We start from the raw sequence: 21486 nt of genomic DNA, 5'->3' as shown, positions 1-21486 counted from the left end.
GCGACGGTAAAACCGTCGCTATTATTTTTTAAAAATATCCAGATGTGATTTCGTGCATGTTTTCCGTCGCTAAATAGTTATTTAGTGACGAAAATTCCGTTGCTAAAATTGTATTTAGCAACGGAATTTCCGTCGCTAAAAAATTTAAAAAAAGGAATTTGCAAAATGTTTTGAAAATTGAAAAAACCCTGTACAATATCGATAATAATTTTTAAAAACCTGTTCAATCAGCAGAAGAAAGCTTCAATCTCACACAAATATCACATCTCACGCATATATCACACATTTAATTCAATAAAAGCAAGTAAAAGTTTCTCGACAGGTACATAATAAATATTGTTTATACAACACAAGAAATTGTTTTCAAAGTTATATTAAGGACAATCAATCCTCCTGATCATCATCATCCTCATCCTCAACACCAGCCACATTATGACTACCCCCGGCTGCACCTTGTGAAGAAGTCTCGGCCTATAAATATAAATCAAATGTTAACAAGTGTGTGTAAACGTTAATAAGAGTACAAATATAAATATACTACAACACAAAACCACAACATCACAACACAACAACACAACAACACAACACCACAATACAACAACACTACACCATCACAACACAACACAATACTACACTGCACAACAAATCACCACACCACAACACAACACCACCACCACAAATCCTCCAACCTCACCCACCAACCAACAACACTCCCCCTCGCCCTACCCCTCCCCCTCAACCACCACCACAACAAAATCCCCACTCCTCATCCTCAACCACGACCAAAGCCCCCACCCACCAACCAATCATACTCTACACACCCCCTCCCCCTCCATCACTACCATCACCACCATCAACACCCAATCCCCATTCCTCCCCCCACCACGACAAAACCCCTCACAAACCAATCACATAACGACCACCACTACACAACACCACAACCAACCCACCAACCAACCCACCAACCAATACCACCAACACTACGCACGCATACACCATCAACACCACCATCACATAAAAATATTATAAGTATATATTTTGATGTTTGTGTTAGGGTTAGAGTTAGGGTTTGTGTGTAACAGTTTGTATTAGTGTGTATCAGTATGTACGATATCATCTAATTAAAAAAAGCAAAGTATATATATTACCTGTGACGACAGAAAATGTCTCCTATATGCCTCCTGAGCCTCCTGAGGCAGAGTCGACATGAATTGTGTGAACTCCAATACGGTCTGCTCCCGGCGCCTCCGTTCTTCCTCTAGAGCCCGCTGATATGTTGTTTGCTGCGACTGCCAATCTTCAATCGCTTTTAATCGCTGCTCCATCGAGTCTTGATATGAACTGCTTCCTGGTGTTCCTTGTGGTGCTGCAGACTCGTAGGTGCTACTAGACTCGTGCGGCCTCTGCTCGGATCCTCTCCACCGATATCTGTTCTTCCTACTAGGTCCAATGACCGTCTCGATGATGGAGTCCTCATCCTCTCTACTTAGCCGGGCAGGAGTGTTAGAACAGACCTGAGACTGAGTCAATTGCTCCTGTACCTTGGCATGTACTTTCTCCTGCGATATATCAAAACAACCCGGGCAAGTCGACTTAATAATGATGCATTGATATGAAATTGAATATATAAATGAACTGCTACTTACAGCCAGATCCTTATTCTTTGCTTTCTTCTCTTCATTGGCGTAATTCGGGCTCCAGGAAGTCAGAATACGATCTGCAAAATGTCTGAGATCTCCCCTTCCCTGTTTTATTCAAATATATCATTAACCTATAACACATAAATTATACTCAACGTAAAAGCTAATATATTATATACCTCAAGCTCTAATTGATGATAATGCTGGCTGAATGTCCTGGAGCCCCCGTGATGCTCGTAAGTGCGAGGCGCGTTGCGATTCCTCCTTGCTATTTCAGCTTGAGCCTGCAAAACAATGTCAATTCGAAACAATATAGAAATTCAAACAAAAAATTAAAAATATATACTTCAATAATACCTGAATTTCAGCCGTGTCCCAGTAACTGCAAAGTGCAAAAAAATCTACTCCATCCACACGCGTGTCAAGATGCCAGTATCGCTCCCAATCTTCTGTTATTTGGACAAAATATTTTTTCTTTAACTCAAACCGTCATCTCTTGAACGATACATTGATTTGCCCGAAGCAGTACGTCCAAGCACAAATATTATCGTCAAGAAAGAAAAATCGCTTCAACATATAAAGAAAAAGTAGATACAAATCAGTGTATTAAACATAATAATAAACTAATAACTAATAATGATGAAAATTAAAATAAATGACTCACACATATATATCTCCAACAAGCCACCAGCACATCAATCCGCTGCGATTTCCACGTCAAAAATATGTTGAAGAAATCGTGTCTCCTGGCTAAAGCGGCAAGGAAATTGTTAAAAGCATTGGTAAAGGCCCCAACAGACACTCCGTTTTCCCATCGGATCACAGCCCTCCGATTAATATCAGGGATGAGGTTCGATTCCTTAGTAGCATTGCGGCCGCGTCTAGGAGGTCGCTCGGTACCTGCGAAACAAAGAATCGAATGAAACAATGAATCAATCTATATTTGCGAAAAAAATTTAAAATAATAACCGATAAACTATAAAAATTCATTCATACCTTTCAGTTCGAGGCATCTACGCTTTGCTTGTTCGTACCTTTGTTGCGCGATGTGGCGCATAGCATACTGTATATTTATGGTTCAGAACCTTGTGTTCTCATAACATATTTTATGATAAGTTTCTATTAGTCTAAATACCTAAGTGTTATTTGCTCTAGCTTGCTGTGGTGTCACCTAATTGCAAAGAGATTCATGTAGATTCACTTGTTACAAATAGACCTATGTACTGTTGGCCCAAATGTGGATACACCTCCTTAGTGAACTTTCTCAACTCACTTAAAAGAAAAAAAAAGAGCATCGAGTGTTTATCCTCACCAATAGAATTATAGAGGGGTCTATCCGCCTTCTCAAATATTTTTAATGATTTAAAGAATAAAAAGGAATTCACTCAAGGGGTCTGTTCACAACAAGCATAACTATAGGTGATATATTTGCAAAATATAAAATTACTGGGGGTCTCTTTGTAATTGGGCGATACGATAGGGGTCTGTTTGTAATTAATCCTTTTAACTTTAATATCCCAAAGCGTTTGCCAAAAATAAACCCTAAAAGTAAAGAAAACTAGCTTTAAGATCCTAAAATGACTTTGCAAGGTACCGAAGTTAAATTTTTAGGAATATGGGGTGCTTTTTGGTGAAAAAACAAAATGTAACGATATCAAAGTTAGCAATCATGTAAATTTTAGTGTATTTAGGATTAATTGCAATTAAATATCATATAGTTTCACTCATTTGGCACATATATATCCCTAATTGTATTTGGTTGCACTTAAATACCCTTAAAGTTATTACAAGCTGCACTTTAATACTCTCAGTTATGCAAACATGAAAATTTTTCCCGTAAAAATTCTCATGTGACATCATATGCTATTGTAGAACATTTAAACCCCAATTTTTTTTATTACAATGACTGTTAAACCTATTAAAATCCTAGTTTAAGACTACCATAATTCAATATTAAATAGAATTTTGATAAGTTTAACCGTAGCTTTAACAAAATAGCAAAAATTAAAATGTTCTACAATTAGCATGTGAGTATAGCTAGGGGTGGGTGTACGCCAGTTTGAACCGTAGGCTGACTGGCCTAACCTACCTTGGGTCAAGACCAACTCGGCCCACAGAGGGCTAGGCCCAACTCGGCCTGCGATATACCTGAGCCGTAGGTCGTGCTGGGTTTTGCTCTAAACCCGGGGATAAAAAAGTAGGCCCAACCCACACCTGACTCGACCCATGTCTAACCTGGCACGGGCCGCCTTAGGTAATAGTTACATTTTGATATAATTTTAGTAGCAACTCAATTGAAAATTGTAACCTCCAGGTGCTTAAGCTGTAATTTTAATAGTTGTCGACATTTTCTAAGCTTTATTTCGTATTTTAATGAATCTTTGTAGTCATTTTAATTTACCAAAAACACTCAAATTATTGTGAATCTTTTATCCTTTGAGATAATTCTATCACCGTACAACTTTTCCTTTTTAAACTAAACATACTAATCTAGAAAAAAATTTGAAAAAAAAAGAGTACTGGCTAACCCATGCAGACCGTAGGTCGGGCTGGGTCCAACCCAAATCCAAGAATAAATTCCTCCGTCCGGCCCACCTAGGCTCACCTGGACCCGGGTTTGAACTAGCATGAACCCAAATCGACGAATCGGTTCATAAGTCAGGCCCAACCCGGCCTGGCCTAACCTAGCCCATGCCTACCCTTAATGCCTTGTTTGGGAGTTTACTGAGGGAAGATATAGAAAGTTAAATAATGGAAACAAAATGTAGGGAATAGAAGTGAAAAGATAAAATATTATTTAGGCGTCCAGTAAGGGGAATGAAAGTAAATTTGTTTTACCTTGTTTGGGCGTTCAAATAAAGAGGAGGGAAGTGACGTGAATATATATAAAGTTACATAAATACTTTTACATATTAAAGAGAGTATACCTTAGCCATTGATTTTAATGTCATAAAGGTATAATTGTCTAATCATATTCTAAAATTTTACATTGGTTTCTATTCCATCTTCCACCCCAAATTGAAAGGGAGGAAAATGAAAGGAAATTTAACCTTCCATTCCATCCTCTAACCCCTCAAAAACTTCCAAACAAGGTGAAATTGAATTTCACTTTAACCTCCATCCAAACAAGGTGTAAGTGAAGCATGAGGATTTTTGAGGGAAAATTCTCATGTTTGTATAACTAAGAATACTAAAGTGTACCTCTTAGAAACTTTAGGGTGTAGGTGCAACCAAATATAAGTATATATAAGCCAAGTAGGAGAAACTATAGGGTATTTAACTGCAATTAAGCCGGGTATGTAATCGCAAATAACTACCTTTACCCAATAAAAACCCCAAGTTTCGGACTTTCTTGGGGTTTTTATGGCTTTGAGCTTGTTGACTCCAAATTCCCTGACAAAGATACCACTAACAAAGCTCCGCTTCGTCCCCTCTCTTTCGCCGCCGCCGCCTCCGCCGCCTCGCGCCGCCTCCGTTTCGTTCCGCCGGCTATCGATCATGTCGTCGAGCAACGGCATCAAGGTGGGCGCCGCCCAAATGACCTCCACCAACGACCTCGATGCCAATTTCAACACTTGCTCTCGCCTCGTCCAAGTAATTCTCAATTACTCATTTCTTATTTTTCGATTTTATTGCTGGATAAAATTTTGTTTTTGGTAAAATGGTCTTGATTAAATTGTGGTATTTGGATGTAGAAATGGAATTTGAGGATACCCAATTGCAGAATGTGCTGAAGTATAAATTTTTTTTTCGTCATAAATGATGGATTACATTGCTTAGATAAGATTTTTGACAGTTGCGATTGAGGTTCTTTATCACACAGGAGATTGATAAGAAGTCCAGTAGTTCAGTAGGTAGATTAGAACTCGTATGATGTCTGTAGGAAGAGTTTTAATTTAGTTAGTTCAGATTTTTGGTAATTTTAGTGAAGTTACTGATCAATTCATCGTACATTATGCTTGACTTTACCCAACAGATTGGCAGTACAATGACTGAGTGAGACATGTAGTTGATTCTGATTCTGGATTTTTTTTTTGGTCGAATTTCTTGATGACCCATTATTGGTGTTGAAGTGCTGCTGCTTTTGTAATGATGATATTTGTAATATCCGGTTACTTTGATTTTTTTTTTTTAATAGGAGGCAGCAGCCGAAGGAGTGAAATTGCTATGTTTTCCTGAGACTTTCTCCTTTGTGGGGATGAAAGCTGGGGAGAGTCTCCAAATTGCAGAGCCTCTAGATGGACCGACAATGCGGAGATATTGTTCACTTGCAAGGTAAAATGGAACAACCAAAAATTTTTTAAACCATTTTTATATTCTTGGGTAAAAATTAAAATGCAGATTATCCTCTCATGTATACTTTCAATAGCACTTATCATCCCGCAACTCTTTTGTTAACTCATCACCCCCGGTTTCATATTTTATAACGACACATTGCAGATAAATGAATTGAGAGGTGACAAGCGCTATTAAGGCTATAGATGAGAGGGTTATCTGCAATGTATCCTATATTCTATATTCTTTACCATTGTCCGTTGATTGTTGGATCCAAAGGGCATTTTATCTACGTTATGTAAACATATTGCATATAGGGTCAGCAAAACGAATTTTATTGTATACTAGAATCCAAAAGAATAAGAGGGGAAAAGCAAAGATAGAGTTATTTCTAGGGTCTAAGGAGTGTTGAGAAAATGATATTAGGCAATTCCTCGGATGAATATGTTGAAGTTGATGTTCTGGCTAACAAGGTTATTGAAACTGATTACTGGAAGCTACTATGATGAGCTTGGAGGATTTAACAAGGTTATTGAAACTGATAACTGGAAGCTACTATGATGAGCTTGGAGGATTACTTATTTGAAACTCAAATAGTTTATGGATGAGAGAATCAGTTAATTTAGGCATGTACTATGATGAGCTTGTTTATCATTAGGTACCTGAGCTTTATAGCCAACTTGTCTATGAGTTTTGACATATGTTAGGACTGCTATGATGAGCTTAATCATGATCATAGGGACCACCTAAAAAGATTATCATTAAATGACACCTTGTAAGAAGGAACTTATACCTTGTTTCACTAGATGAACTCACACTGTAAGCTTCAGTTTCAGGTTATAGCATGAGATTCGATAAAATGACAAGAGCATGAGCTCTAAAACCAAGCCACCATTATAAACGACCAGAAAAAGCTCTCAAAAGAGGGATCAAGAAAACACTAAATGTGAACTTTTATTTTACGCATGGATATTAAGATATTAATTTTAGTACTTTCTTCATAGCTTATTTCCCTTTTTTAGCATTTTTTGCTTCTTTTACTATATTAGATTTCAATGGGCAATAGTCCATGCAGTTTGGCTTTCTAAATTCTTTTTTTAACCTAATTTCCTTGTAAAATAGGCCTTACTTCATGACATTCAGCTCTTTCTTATCAGTTTAATATGACAGGGACTCAAATATTTGGTTGTCACTTGGAGGCTTTCAAGAGAAAGGACCCGATGATGCACACCTTTATAATACACATGTTTTGGTTGATAACTATGGGAATATCAAAAACATATACCGCAAGATACACTTGTAAGTGGTCCATTTTCTACCTTTTTATCTTCCCAAGTTGACATCCTTAGCTCACATCATCATCGTCGTCGTCATCATCATCCAAGCCTATCTTCATCATCTTAAAATATTTGGTTACTATTTAAAGGTTTGACGTGGATGTTCCTGGCAATATGACTTACAAGGAAAGTGATTTTACAACAGCAGGTATGGACGCCTCGTGTTTATTCTGAACTTATATCACTCAAACTGAATGCTATGTTTTCAACTTTCCAAAAGTTAGGTGTTTTTTCTTTAGACATTCTGTGTTCACTTTCAATATTTTGGTATATAATATTTAATTGCATGTTCAAGTAAGTACGTACATTTAAAAATAGCTTTAGTTTGTGGACAGACCCTCTGTATTGTTGCTAAATTGAACCTACTATCCCTGCAGTTCTAATGTTGCTGCTAGATCCCCTAAGCGATTTCTTTTTTTTAACCCTTAAGGAGATCTATCTATAACAACAAAACTCTTTCAGGGGTTCTAATTGCAACAACAGATCTCTTTCATGGAGTCTATCTGCAACAATAGAACTACAGGATTAGTAAGTTCAATTTGGCAATAGTTCACAGCGTTTATCTGCAATGAACCCTTTAAAATGTTCTTATAGAATTAAATGTGAGATTCCTACATTCACGACTTCTACGATGGACACTCATACATCCCTCCATATTTTTAAGCCATGTTTACAGTTAGATTCTCCATGATTTTTTCATAGTACTATATCAGTAAAGATGCATCTGAATTTGAGTTGGTAGATTGTCGAGTCAATGAAGTTTTACAGAGAGAAACTATCATAGTCAATGGAGGAATTCTTAGCAGTTTAACCTATAGTGTGTTTCATCTACAAGAAACCTTTTCATCTGCAAGCTACTCTTGCACCGGTGGTGTTTTTAGCAAAATTGATTGTTTTTTCTCCCCACATTTGTTGATGGTGACAGGCAATTTCAAGTTGCTGCATCAAAATGTAATACAATTCATAAAGTATATTCTTTAATGTTCTGTTCATTTCAGGGACTGATATTGTTGCAGAGGACAGCCCTATTGGACGCCTGGGTCTTACAGTGTGCTATGACTTGAGATTTCCTGAGCTTTATCAGCAACTGAGGTTTCAACACAATGCACAGGTATTTGACATCCTATAAACTCTGACTATTGTCATTTTCTTATTTAGCCCTCACCAAGTGGAAACATATTTAATAAATGCAGATTTTGTTGGTGCCATCAGCTTTTACAAAGGTCACAGGGGAGGCACATTGGGAGATTCTTCTCCGTGCACGTGCAATAGAGACTCAGTGCTATGTACGTGACATTTTAAAATTTCGCATACTGATATGTTCATTAGGGTTAAATAATTGGATTTTTTGTATATAGGCCCCTTAAATCATGTTTATTTGTAAAAGTACCCCTAAAACCCCAGTATTGGCAAAAGTACCCTCAAATCATCTACTTTTGACGAAAATACCCCAAAATCATCAACTTTGATAGGCTATTTTGTATATGCAATGTAATAATATCAACAAAATAATCAAACATTTACTCATCATATTCAACAAAGATGTTTTTTTTTTGGGGGGGGGGGGGGGGGGGTGATTTGGGGTCTAGTTCTACAAACATGCATGATTTGAGGGGTATAAATTAAAAAAAACCTAAATTATTTATGGAAATCATTAGTCTATAGAGCCATTGAGAGAGGTAAAAATCTTTAGATGAGAAATTTGTAATCTATTTTCTTGGGCTGTTAACTTATCCATAGAGGAAAGTAACGTCACCACTTTTTTTTGGGAAACACTAACTCCAAGTTTTGTAGTATTTTAGCAATTTCACTTAACTATGATTGGCATATTTGATTAGTTCAATGAAGTTATACTTGGTGCTGATAGTAGTTGATGGACATATAAATGCATCACAAACTAATGATAGATGATGATATAAAACATGTTGATTCACCGTCTCTTGCTCTATTTTGTAGGTTATAGCTGCAGCTCAAGCTGGAAAACATAACGAGAAACGAGAAAGCTATGGAGATTCTCTAATTATTGATCCATGGGGGAAAATTTTAGCTCGCCTTCCAGGTGAGTCTAATTCAGTGCTCTCTTGTTCACTGTTTGCGCAATCCATAGATGGTTACTGAACACTAACAGCTTTTAATTGACCATGTTAAGAATACATCATAATTCTGTGTTATATACCCATCATAATTCTGTGTTATGATTACCATGTTAATCATTTCTTTATATTTCAAAGACATAATATTGCATTTCAATTGACAAACTAGGAGAGGGTTCTTTGTCAAATAGTAATGAAAATATATGTGCACTTTACTTAACATGGTGTAAGGTTTCCCTCACTGTATACAATGCTTATTTATCTATGTGCATGATGTCTTTTTTTTTTTGTGGGCCAACTTAGATCGTCTTTCAACTGGGATTGCTATAGCTGATATCGATCTTTCAATTGTTGATGCTGTGAGAACTAGGATGCCAATCTCTGAGGTAAGTCGGGGATATTTCTGGGTTGTTTTTAGAAATAGCTCAAACCTTCATTCATTTTCACTGCTGTAATATAATTGAATACCTCTTTTCAGCACAAGAGGCTAGAAAGTTGCCAAAAGATCTCATCTCTGTCCTCTCTATGAACGAATTGAGAATTCTTCTCAATTCCTATATGAGAGTTCACAGTGAGATAAAGGGATAAAGCAAAGAAATTTGGAAGGGTTTATGGCAGCCAAGAAAGTTATGTTATCGTTGTAATACTTTTTATTGAATTTGATTATAAAGCAAATAAGGATTTGTGAGGAGTGCAGTCATTTGGATTGAAACAAGAGAAGTGTATATTTTTGTTGTCAAATTCTTCCGAGAAATAATTTGTGTGGTCCTTGAACAATGTTTTGATCCATCTAGTATTTTTCTCAATATATTTGTAAATAACCCGGACATGTCGACAGACTGTGGTATTGTCTGGATCCATATTGAGACAAGCACTGCAACAAAATGCGTTCAAAGCACAAGAGTTGTTTGTTTGCTTTACGTAAGTCTCATGTGCATGTGATGTATTTGCAGAACCATAAAAATTGACTTTATACTCCAAGATCTCAATTAAAGTACATTCTTTTAACAATCAATATTGCATACGAGAATGTATCATGTGCTTCGGTTGGACAATGTAGGACATGCCTTCTGATCTTTTGTTTGGGAAACACGTGGAGAAGAACACTGAAAGAGCACTGTTAACATTCTATGGTTGCTCTTTAGCTATGTATTTTATTTTTTTATTTTTTAGGACTCAGCTTTTCTATTTTTACCAAAAACATATAACACATGGAGTATTTATCTGGATCCAACATGTATGTAGTCTGCAGGTATCAATGTATCAGCATGCGGTAGTAAGTGAATAGAAACAGCATGAACATTCATGACATTAACAAGTTTGATCAACCGTGTAACTCTATGTAATTATTCATTCACAAATATATTATATCACAACCGCGGTTTGCGAAACCCAAATAGGGCCAAACTATACCAATTCCATAGTAGTTACACAGAACGCTTCTACAAGATCCATAATAGAACCTCACCCTTATTCAGACCAATGCACCAAATGATACATAAAATGACACAAATGTCAGCTTATATATTCTCTCTCTGTAAAATCTTTCCCATGAGATCCCATATCAAACACAAGGAGCTCACGTTGATTGGTAACATAAAGGTAGGTCAGTAGTAAACCGGATGTCTTAATTCTTTATAAGAAGTGTATAATCGTATGTCAGAGCGGAAACCTCAATCCATACGGGGCTATTTCAGCAAGATTCTCCAAATATTTTGCACGTACACAACTAAGGACCATAGAGAAAGGCCAGCGGAAATGTAAAGCAGGATTACACCCGAAGCAAGCAGACCGTCTTGATCCAAGAGACTGCAATCACAAAAGAAGTTAAGTTGAATGAAGAGTAAATATTAAAAAGATATTATATGTGGAGTTGGGCTAGGCTAGTGTCATAGTACCCAAGATGCAGGCAATTTAGATCCAATTTAGAACCAACCTACAAATTGACTATTTAGAATTAAACCTTTGGATGATTTAACGTGTTTTAATCGTGCATTTTATGTCGCAAAATCAATGTTTTAGAAATTTCACAAGATTGAACTTTTTTTGCCCATGTACATGATTAAAAACACACAGAAATCATTGGAAATTTTGGTTTTAGGTACTCCATGTTTATTGCAAGGCATACAATGGTATGGGTTTTCAATTTTGAAATCCAAATTTTAAATATGAATATATAGTATCTGCATATGGAAATACTATCAATAATAGCCTAGATCAATTCTTACACATGGAACCAGAGTTTTGCAGGAATAAGGACAAGACCTTGAATCTCTAGACGCAAGGAGGATAATTAATGCAATCATTTGTGTTGCTGTTTTCCATTTCCCCAAGTTGTTCACTGCCACGGCCTGTTATCACTGGGTATTAGATCTATATGCATCTCAGAGATGGATGGTTTTGGGGGCAAATTTAAGAATGTGTATTTGAATTGTAGAAATGAAAGCAACCTTAAGAACTTTGGTATTCTGAGATGCAGCCCATTCTCTGACTGCTGACATTGTTATCTGCAGATGAAATACTGATGTTAAATACATGTAACGGAGAAAACACAACAAAACCATTACCAGAGAAGCTAACAGTGAAAATTTGAAAGACAACTTATGGGTTATATACGTATCAAGTTAAACAACATTCTATTAACTTGAGATCACTGCAAGAAAAAAAAAAGGTTTTTTCTAATGGCTAGGTGCCTAAATAATGCATCTGCATGCCTATATTTCCTAACAGAAACTTCTAGATGTATGATAAAAATGATTCTTGCAATCCCGATCATCAAATGATCCCACATTCCCCATCTTTCATTATTAACATCAAAGATAACAACTACAAAGAAATTTTATGGTCTTCAAAACTGTCCTTGTACCGCCATCACACCTATTCACTACCGATACATTTTGCCTTCAACAGGCCCAAAAGTTCTAAATTTTTTTGTCATCAAACACCGTGTAATTATCTTGTTGTTTGAATAAGTAAAAGCTAACTAACTTGATAGCCAGGTTACTTCCCAAGAAATACTGATAGTAGACACCAGAATTTTAAAATCACCAGGAAACTGCAAATGACTTATCCTATGTGGTCTTAAATTACAATTACAATGAATACCAACAGTCATTTCGCAAAAGAGAGTCAAGAAAGAGTAACGATGAGTTACAGAATAAGCTGGTTGATGAATAATGCAAAACATCAGTGAAAACTTACTGATTGTCAATATATAATCAAGCATATATAATTATAGAATAAACAATAATAGCAATGGGGTCTAAAGCTCTAGCAAGCATTGGTGATCACCTCTCTACCAATAATAGCAATCGAAGGGACAGTCAAAAGCCAAGGCACCCCTTCAAATATTGCAGCCTCTAAAGGTTTTGTACACAACATTACTAATGTGGCAGCAACCATTAGCTGCAACCAAAAACCATAAAAATCTAATTAGAATAACAAACCACAAACCAAAAGCATATGTCATTGAATGAAATCCAAACAAAAAGTTAAATGAAAAGAGTGTATAACGAGATAGAGGACCTTATCAGCTACAGGATCCAAGAATGCACCAAAAGGCGTTACTATCTGCATCTGAGGAAATGAAAAGAATTGACAAGAAATTCCGCCATTAACATGCAAAGTAGAAAAGATAGTTTAACATACTAAATTTGACTTAAAAAAGTACAAGCTATCAAAACCTTCCGAGCTATGTAGCCATCTAGCCAGTCTGTAACTGCTGCAGCAATAAAAATGCTTGTTGTAGCGGATGTGGCCCACGAATTATTCATGTAAAAAGCTACAATGAAATATGAAAAGCTTTTAGCTCTGACGTGTGAAAACATAGCCAATATAACCCAAAATAAATAAATAAGTAAAATAAAAATTAGGCAAAATGGCCAAATTGATTTATTTTGTAGACACTAGGTGACAGACTGGTATATTTTTTTGGCTTTGGACAAAATGGTATATTATATAGACTACGGCGTCATATACCCCTCAAGTTTGGCCGGATCCATTTTTTCGGCCAGTTTTCTCACGTGACGGCTCACGTGTTAGCGGGATTTATTGCACAAAACCCCCTCATAAAACTCCCTACACTATAAAACAACCTCCTTTCTCCTTCCTCCTCTTTTACTCATCGGATCCAATCACCAACCCCCCTCGATCTCGTCCTCAGTCTCTACCCAAAAAAATGACAGCATGTAAATTACCCTCATCGGGGCCTCGTCGGACCCGCCATCTACCGCCGCCTCAAAACCCTAGAGGCTTCACCGGGGCCTCGATAACTTCCACCCTGAATATTCCCATGTGCTACCTGCTTTGATTCGAAGATTTCATAAGAAAACCCTAGCATCGAAATTTTTTTTAAGATCTGTTTTTTGTTATCGGGTTTGGGTTTAGTGATAAATACTCAAACTCGTTTGACGCGTTCTCATGTTTAAAGGTTTCTTATGAACCCGATAGAAAGAATTTATGAACCTAAATCCATATATTATTCGTTCTCATGTTTAAAGGTTTCTTATGAACCCGATAGAAAGAATTTATGAACCTAAATCCATATATTATTTACTTTTTTATATGTTTAGTCTATAGAATTTATAAAGTATGCTTATATTGAATTTATGAATACTTAGATTACATTTAAGACATGATATTATACATATGCGCACTACCCGATATGGCAATCCGATATTTAGTCAATGCCCCCCGATATATCCCTGATTTCCGCTATCCGACATGGATTTCAGCCATCCGACATTAACCCGACATCCGACATTTAAAACCTTGCACCTAGTGTCTATAAAATATACCAATTTGGCCATTTTGCCATAAAAATTAACATGTACCATGTCAAGAAGCACTTTAGTAACTGTCAGATGGCAATTGCAATATAAAAACAGACTAAAGACAAACCAACTTTACCAGAATTAAGTCTCACTATGTTAGATACAAATCCTAAAAACTGGAACTGCCGTTAATTCTAGAGGATTCCAATAAATCTGGACCATGAACAGTGTAGAAGGTTTCAGGTTTGGGAAACATCAAAGTCAATTTCGTCAGCCAGATTATAAGGATTGCATGAAAAAAATTCTAGCTTCATCTTGGATTGGGGACTTGGAAAGAGAATTCAACTAGTTCCATCATTGAGATGGATTTTCATACAAGTAGGTTATCATGGTCAATGAGAATTTCTAAACCTTCTTATTTTTACTTGTTGATCTCTCTTTTCTCTAGATAAACCAGGTGAAATTTGCATAAAATAGTTGCTTGTCTTTGTGAAATGATTTCTAAGTATGTTATATGTCAAGAACGTCAAGGTTAAACTTCACCATAGAGATCAAATGAGGACCGAAGCATCTCAATCATGAACAACCCTTTCTATATAATTATCTCTCAAGCAAACTTAAGAAGGTAATTCATACCAACTGCCGAATTAGAACCCAATAAGAACCAGCTAGATCTAACATTCAGAATGTGAGTGGAAAAAAAACTATTTTACCCACTCCATAAATAAGAATTTGTACATCGCAAGTGCATGCTTTTATGAGTGTTTACTTCTGTATTCTAGAGAGATGACCACACATCAATAAATGTCACAGGTAGAGTTCAAACAAGTCATATATAACAAGAAAATCACCTCGTGGCATAACTTTTTGACTAATAAGCACACCAAAACACAGTTACTAACCTATAAAATTGCATCATTGACCCCCACCCTAAGCAAGTAAGGGAAAGGAAAGGTTCTTGTAGCAATTTTATCTTTTAGACCTCTAAGTGTACAATGCCCAAACCCAGGCATGCACTTTAATGACATGCAAACATTTTTTTTAGCAATTTATTCTTTTAAAGGAATTGTTTTTCTCCTTGCAGTAAGTGCGACATTTACAGCTCTAGTGGCAAAGAGGAAGGTTACGTGGAGACATCTAGAGAGGAAGGATTTCTCAGAGATTTAAGTTTCTATACTCATCTTTATGTCGGAGGTACATTTGGCTTTGATCCGATCCATTACCCAACTTGTTCTCTTCACCCGTTACTATGCTTAAGCAGGCGATATACACCTTTCTGACCTGGTGCAACCCGCTTAAGAGACCCATGCTTGCTTAGACGCTCCCAAGACTTGCATAGGCAGCCTGAGTACAACTTAGGCTTAAGCAACCCCTAGGTGAACACCCAAAGCACTTTTTAACGTATTGGTGTCTAGGTAAGCATACTTTTTGTGTCTACGTAACACATGATTATCTCTCTTCATGGTAAAGGATACTTACAATTGCATGATGTTCATCTAGTGTGGTTATATCCATAAGCATGCAATTAACATGTGGTTTTGTTATTCATCTAATAAGCCATCTATAAGCATGCAACTAGTATGTTTCTTTGATGTACGAGGGGCATTGTCTACATAAAATGAGTTTTTGTAAGTACTATATGAAACAAAGTTGTCCAAGATTTTTATAATAAGATTCAAAAAAAAAAAAAAACAGTTTACTTCTGTACAGAGAATATAATATAATTTATGGCTCTATATTTTATGCATTTCCAGGTACCCAGTCAAGAGAGGACCAATCCTTTTTTGCAAAGGACCATGGATTGGACAGTATACAAAAATAAAGATGGGAATGGGATCAATTTAAAAAAAAATGGGAATCTCTTATAAATATAATATGAATGTCTCATGTAGTAACCTAAGCTTAATATCCATCCATAATTCCAAAAATTCCGAGGTTGAATCATGAAGTAAAGAAGAAGGTGATTACATTTACCATCTCCAAACCAAATTAACAACGAGCGAACCTAAAGCACATGATATTTTTTTCTTAAGATTGGTGAGGAGAAACTATGTTTGCCAATTTGGATTTCAGGTTACTATACTTTGCATAATTAATGATAAATACATATTTTTAAAATTTACAAATTAATTTTTTATTTTCTCTTTTGATTTTATTTAAAATCACGACCACCATTTTGTTTTGGTTTATATAACGAAGCTAGCTACTACATGTTACTCATGGTTTATGAAATCTGCATGAAGTTATTATTGCTATTATTTTTGCTACAAAATTTGAGATTAGCGTAAGCATTATTACGAGGTTCTTAAGTTTTTTTTAATTTATTTATTTATTACTATTTGATAATCCTACTAGAACTTGAAGATTTATGGTGGATTTTGAAATCACACATATTCGCAAAACTCTAATTACTCCCACTCCACTAGATTTTGGGGAAATATCCTATCTGACACTGCATCCGCTTAGAATACGATAGTAATGTAACTTTCATTAGATCAAAGGGTTTACTTTCCACTATCTCAGATTAATCCCTTTGCGAGTTTCATAAAATGGTACCAAATAACACTCAAGAATTTGTATAATCCTTGCATCACGATGTGATTTTCCTAAAGATCATGGAGAAAAATGGTACTAGACATAAAGATGAATAAGCATTACGTGTCCTTTACAATTCTATGTTGATACTTGAATAGCGTTTACTCATCAAGTATGCATAAGTGTATAATGATCATCCTCACTATTATAAAATCATTTGAAATTTTTTTCCATAACCTTCAATTTTAACTAACCCCAAATTTGATGGCAACATTCCCACAAATGCAAAGGAAAATTCCTTTTAAATCTACGAAAAAAAATCAAACAGGACGCAAATGACGTACTACGTTCAAAGATCAAAAGCGCCCCCTAAAAATCAAAATCAAAATCAAAATCGAAGTTGAAAAAAGAGGGACCTACTGCTCACTAGAAGAGGAACGGCGGCGACTCGTCCAAGTGTGAGAACCGTCGGTAAAGTTAACAGCTTTGATCTCCTCTCGCCCTCTCCGCCTCCCTTACAACTCCCATTCACCTCGCTCTGGATCCGGTCACCGCCCATTGCCTGTTTCTGGATCCGGTCACCTCCCACCGTCACCGTCCACCGCCGCCGGCGACGACGTAAACTACGATGATCTCAACGGCGTCCTCGGACTGCGATTTGCGGTACTCCGAGGTCCGCTGGAGATATTTCGAAGGGGATGACGTCACCGTCCACCGCCGCCGGCGACGACGTAAACTACGATGATCTCAACGGCGTCCTCGGACTGCGATTTGCGGTACTCCGAGGTCCGCTGGAGATATTTCGAAGGGGATGAGATCTGGGGGGGTTTTTTGCAATAAATCAAAAGAAAGCGGGGGGTGGGGACGCCACTGCGCGGCCTTGATCAACTAGCGACGAGAGGATTGATGGAGACATTGGATTTTGCAAAAGGCTAAATTAGCACTTAAGTACCAGTAATGTGCTAAATAGCACTTAAGTATATGTAAAATTTTGTTAAAAACTTATCTATGCTACTTTAAGAAAAGAAAAGGTGAATTCTCAACTTCCCCCTTAAAGTATCAATTTGCTAATTTTCTTCCTTAAATTATGTGTATATGTTCAATTTTGTTATTTTGTGAGTTCAATATAAAAAATGTAGCAGATCCGTGACATAACAATGTTTTTTTTCATGCGTTTCTTGTATTTTCTACAGTTTAAAAATTGATTCTTCAATTCCAATCATAAAGAGCAAAAAGTTTATGAAAGTAGTTGAGAAATTCTTTTGGTTTGGGAGAAGGAGAGAGACCCATTAAAACCCATGAAGAAATACTAAAAGACATTGCTACATTGTTGATCTATATTTGTGAACTCACAAGTGACACACTAGACCCACAAATATATTTAGGGGGCAAAATTTATAAATTGATACGTTAGGGCGAAAGTTGAGAGTTCTACAATACTTTAAGGTTGAGTTGCCTATTTTGCATCTATAAGTGCAAAGCCAATTAAACTATAAAAAAAAACAATTGATGAGTAGTCCCGCATCATTTCTATCTATGTATACACAAAGATTGGAGCCATTTTTGTGATGAAGATCGTCAACGAGACGTTATTTAGATCTCGTTTCACACTTTGGAAGACTTGGCTCTCCTGGTTTCATTTCCTTTGTAGGCTTTGTTTTATGTTGCTTTCATAGATTTGGATTTGGTTCTTATGAACTAGGTATCATGTCTTGCACATTGTTCTTATTTTAAGCTAAGAAAGTCTGCCTCACTCTTTGCCTTGTCCAGAAAAGGCTTTAATTGCAATTAAATATCCTATAGTTTCCCCTTCTCTAAGTTTACTTATCCTCACTTTTCTTTAACAACACTTTTATGCTCTATAGTTTTTAAAGTTTATCTTAAACATCATCGATAATGAAAACCAGGAGAACTTTCTCCTGGCATTTCTCATATGTTAAGCGCGTGCTAATTTTAGAACTTTTTAATTCTTATTTTTTATTAAAGTTATTGTTAGAATATCATAATTTTATTTTAAAAATACCGTAATTTTATTTCAAAATAGTTTTTTGACAAGCTTTAAGTAAGTTTTACAAATATTAAAAGTTAAAAATATTTTATAATTAGCTTGTCAGTGTCGCTGACAATTTTTAGGGTGGAATTATCATATTTGCATTATTGAGGATATTAAATTGCAATATTTTGAAACTTTGGTGTATGTAACTGCTACCAAGAGCTACTGAGGGTATATAAGTTCAAAGTTGGGGAAACTATTGGGCATTTAAGTGCACTTAAGCCAAAACAAAAGGGTGTTATCTACCCATTTGCAAAATTTGGGGATTTTGAGGGGTGGAATAATGAATTTGAGGACTTGGGCGCTTGATTCTGAATTTCGCTCGTACGGAGGTTTCTAACTCTTTATTTATGGCGTAGCACGTGGTGGATCGCTTTTATATAAGAAAGGGAATGGGGCTAAAATATCTCTAATTAACGACGTTAATTGTACAGTTAAGTGGACTAAAATATCTCTACACGTTGTTAAGTAGCTAGAACCGAGCAAGAATTATATTTAACGTATTTGAACCTTGCTCTCAAATTTTAACCTCCTGTTTTTTTTCGGTGTTCTATATACATTACATGTCTAGATTTCTCAATTGAAGCTATAATTATTAGTTTATTGGCGAAGAAATTTTAAAACTAAACTCACTTCTAATTTTAATCTCAAATTTCGACCTTATACAAATCGGCCCACTTTCTTGTCACGTCAGCATCGTGGCCAGAAAGTGGGTCGATTTTTGTTAAACGCGATCCTAATTAGTCGGGGTTGATAACCCCAACTATTTTAGACATCGCCTACAATTTGGCTGCTAAAATAATCGAGGTTCGAAACTCTGACTAATTTAGTAGCTATTTAAATAGATCGGGGTTAGGAACCCCGACCATTTCGAAATGCATAATTCGAAATGTTTAGGGTTCCCAACCCCGACCATTTAGCAGAGAGTGGCCAGCCCCCAGTTATAGACATGGGAAATTGGCTAAGCGACAAAATAGTCGGGGTTGCCAACCCCGACTAATTGTTATGGGTCTCACCCCCTATATAAACGAACCCAAACCCTTCTCCCCCCAAACCTATCGTTCCCAGCCACCTCTCTCTTCTCCAAAACTGTCACTCTCTCATTTTGCTGCCAGCGATCTCAATTTCAACCCCATTTTGCGGCCGAAATTCATCGTAAAAGATCTCTAGAGTAATTCTCTTCTTTCTCTCCTCTTTTAACATGTAGAAATCTAGGATTTCCTCTCAAAAACGAATTTCTAGGGTTTGAACTCTATTTGTAGTGGTTCGAATGCTTTGTGTATTGATTGTTGTAATTGAAATTAAACTTTTAGGGCATAGAATGCTCAATTCTAGGGTTTAGGATTTTCAATTTGGGGTTTAGGGTAATTAGTCAAAATTATATGAGATTATTTGCATCTTGGATTTTTAATTTGGGGTTTAGGGTTGTAATTGATAATATTTTTAAAATTTTTGTATTTAAATGATATAATCTTCTTTTGCATGGGTTGAACAATATGATTTTTATTGCTTTCTCTTATGATGGGAAAATTAATTATGGAATGAATAATATGCCTATGTACGTCGGAGGGGCAATGACGTCATTAATGATCTTGGAATCATATAGTTACCATGACGTGATTAATGAATTACACCAAGTTACGGGAATTGACCCACAAGAGTACCGACTAAAAATGAATTACACCAATTTAGGATTTTTTTTCTTGCATTCAATTATATATTTTTTAATGTGTTGTCTCCTAGAATTTTTTTTATATCCGATAGGATGAAAGGTATTCCAAAAGCATTGTACAGGAGATTTGGCTCGCATCACAATCACTGCTATTTCTTATGACACATTAGAGCTAATTTTAGAAACAGCTTTGATCAGATACATTTACAAAATATTCTTTGGCAAGCGGGTTGTACACCCGAAACATGTGTGTATGATCGGATACAGGATCAAATCAAGGCAACATCTCAAGCTGCACATGACTGGATTGAGAGTAGTTTGGGAAGTGATTACGTCGACCGGTGGGCACTAAGTAAAGATGGAGGGATTCGGTTTTGCATGATGACAACTAATTTTTCTGAAAGCTTCAACGGGATACTTAAGGGGGCTCGAGTAATGCCCATACAGGCGTTGGTTGCGAGGACATTTTATAGACTCAATCATTATTTTTTCAAGCGATGAGAGGATGGAGCAAAGTGGGTGACGTTGTTGACACCAAAAAATAAAGAGATTGTAGGAGCTCATGTCAAGCAGACGAGATCAACAAAGATTGTTAGATTTGCTGTAGATGAATGACAGGTTATAGACAAACACGGTCATAATTACTCAGTCAATTTACGAGGGACACAATGCGCATGCACTTATAACATACCAGAATTACAAAAATTACCATGTTCACATGTTATTGCGGTTACGTCCAAGCAATTTGGGGGTGAAAATATTTCGCATTACACATACGCTTCTGAGTGGTATCAATCAGGTCACTATAGAGATTCATACAAGCAGTGTTCTCATCTCATTATAGATAATCGTTACTGGCCACCCTATAATGGGCCGCATGTGTTGACTCCTGAATATAAGAGACAAGTCGGACGTCCACGATCAGTACACATAAAAGGTACGATGGATGAAGGGCGGGAAGGAACTCAAAAAAAAGGTGTGGATATTACAGACAACCGAGCCATAATAGATCCCATTGTCCTACAAATCCAAATAGATAGGAATTAATGGGTAAATTTTATTTAATTTATAATTTTATTCTACTTTTTTTATAAGTCAATGCTTATTTA

The 21486-nt window shown here is 36.3% G+C and overlaps 2 protein-coding genes and 1 long non-coding RNA gene across 5 annotated transcripts; 1 reads left to right on the top strand and 2 right to left on the bottom strand.

Annotated features, from left to right (window-relative positions):
• Positions 1-1893: 1893 nt before the first annotated feature.
• LOC109828086 lies at positions 1894-2406 on the bottom strand. Its single transcript, XR_002243584.1, has 3 exons — positions 2305-2406; positions 1998-2207; positions 1894-1924 (listed from the first exon to the last, which is right to left on the bottom strand). It is a non-coding gene; the product is annotated as an uncharacterized LOC109828086 (long non-coding RNA).
• Positions 2407-4979: 2573 nt separating this feature from the next.
• On the top strand, positions 4980-10180 carry LOC109828088 (nitrilase-like protein 2). Its single transcript, XM_020395127.1, has 9 exons — positions 4980-5234; positions 5779-5915; positions 7086-7214; positions 7342-7400; positions 8251-8363; positions 8446-8538; positions 9209-9311; positions 9649-9731; positions 9824-10180. The coding sequence occupies exons 1-9, from the start codon at positions 5004-5006 to the stop codon at positions 9872-9874; spliced, it is 999 nt and encodes a 332-aa protein (XP_020250716.1). The 5' UTR covers positions 4980-5003; the 3' UTR covers positions 9875-10180.
• Positions 10181-10682: 502 nt separating this feature from the next.
• LOC109828087 (cardiolipin synthase (CMP-forming), mitochondrial-like) lies at positions 10683-17359 on the bottom strand. Of its 3 annotated transcripts, none has more exons than XM_020395123.1 (7): positions 17073-17359; positions 13029-13126; positions 12871-12921; positions 12637-12750; positions 11796-11852; positions 11574-11696; positions 10683-11154 (listed from the first exon to the last, which is right to left on the bottom strand). In XM_020395123.1, exons 1-7 carry the CDS (start codon positions 17209-17211, stop codon positions 11005-11007), a joined length of 732 nt encoding a protein of 243 aa, XP_020250712.1. In that variant the 5' UTR covers positions 17212-17359; the 3' UTR covers positions 10683-11004. The 3 variants fall into 3 exon arrangements, with proteins under 3 accessions (XP_020250712.1, XP_020250714.1, XP_020250715.1); XM_020395125.1 differs by having other exon boundaries at positions 11611-11696; XM_020395126.1 differs by lacking the exon at positions 11574-11696.
• Positions 17360-21486: the final 4127 nt, after the last annotated feature.

Source organism: Asparagus officinalis, unplaced genomic scaffold (genome assembly GCF_001876935.1).
Source record: "Asparagus officinalis unplaced genomic scaffold, Aspof.V1 AsparagusV1_Un701, whole genome shotgun sequence".
Classification (NCBI taxonomy): Eukaryota; Viridiplantae; Streptophyta; class Magnoliopsida; order Asparagales; family Asparagaceae; genus Asparagus; species Asparagus officinalis.
This window is presented reverse-complemented; position numbering and strand designations above follow the sequence as displayed.

What these genes read in the sequence shown, in the direction of transcription:
- LOC109828088 (XM_020395127.1), top strand. Translation starts at nt 5,004, where the DNA reads ATGGCTTTGAGCTTGTTGACTCCAAATTCCCTGACAAAGATACCACTA. An exon ending in CTTGCTCTCGCCTCGTCCAA is followed by an intron (nt 5,235 to 5,778) that starts GTAATTCTCAAT and finishes TTTTTTTAATAG; the next exon opens with GAGGCAGCAGCCGAAGGAGT. An exon ending in ATATACCGCAAGATACACTT is followed by an intron (nt 7,215 to 7,341) that starts GTAAGTGGTCCA and finishes TACTATTTAAAG; the next exon opens with GTTTGACGTGGATGTTCCTG.
- LOC109828087 (XM_020395123.1), bottom strand. Translation starts at nt 17,211, where the DNA reads ATGGGCGGTGACCGGATCCAGAGCGAGGTGAATGGGAGTTGTAAGGGA. An exon ending in CGTTCCTCTTCTAGTGAGCA is followed by an intron (nt 13,127 to 17,072) that starts GTAGGTCCCTCT and finishes ATTTCATTGTAG; the next exon opens with CTTTTTACATGAATAATTCG. An exon ending in GCAAAACTCTGGTTCCATGT is followed by an intron (nt 11,155 to 11,573) that starts GTAAGAATTGAT and finishes TTGTGATTGCAG; the next exon opens with TCTCTTGGATCAAGACGGTC.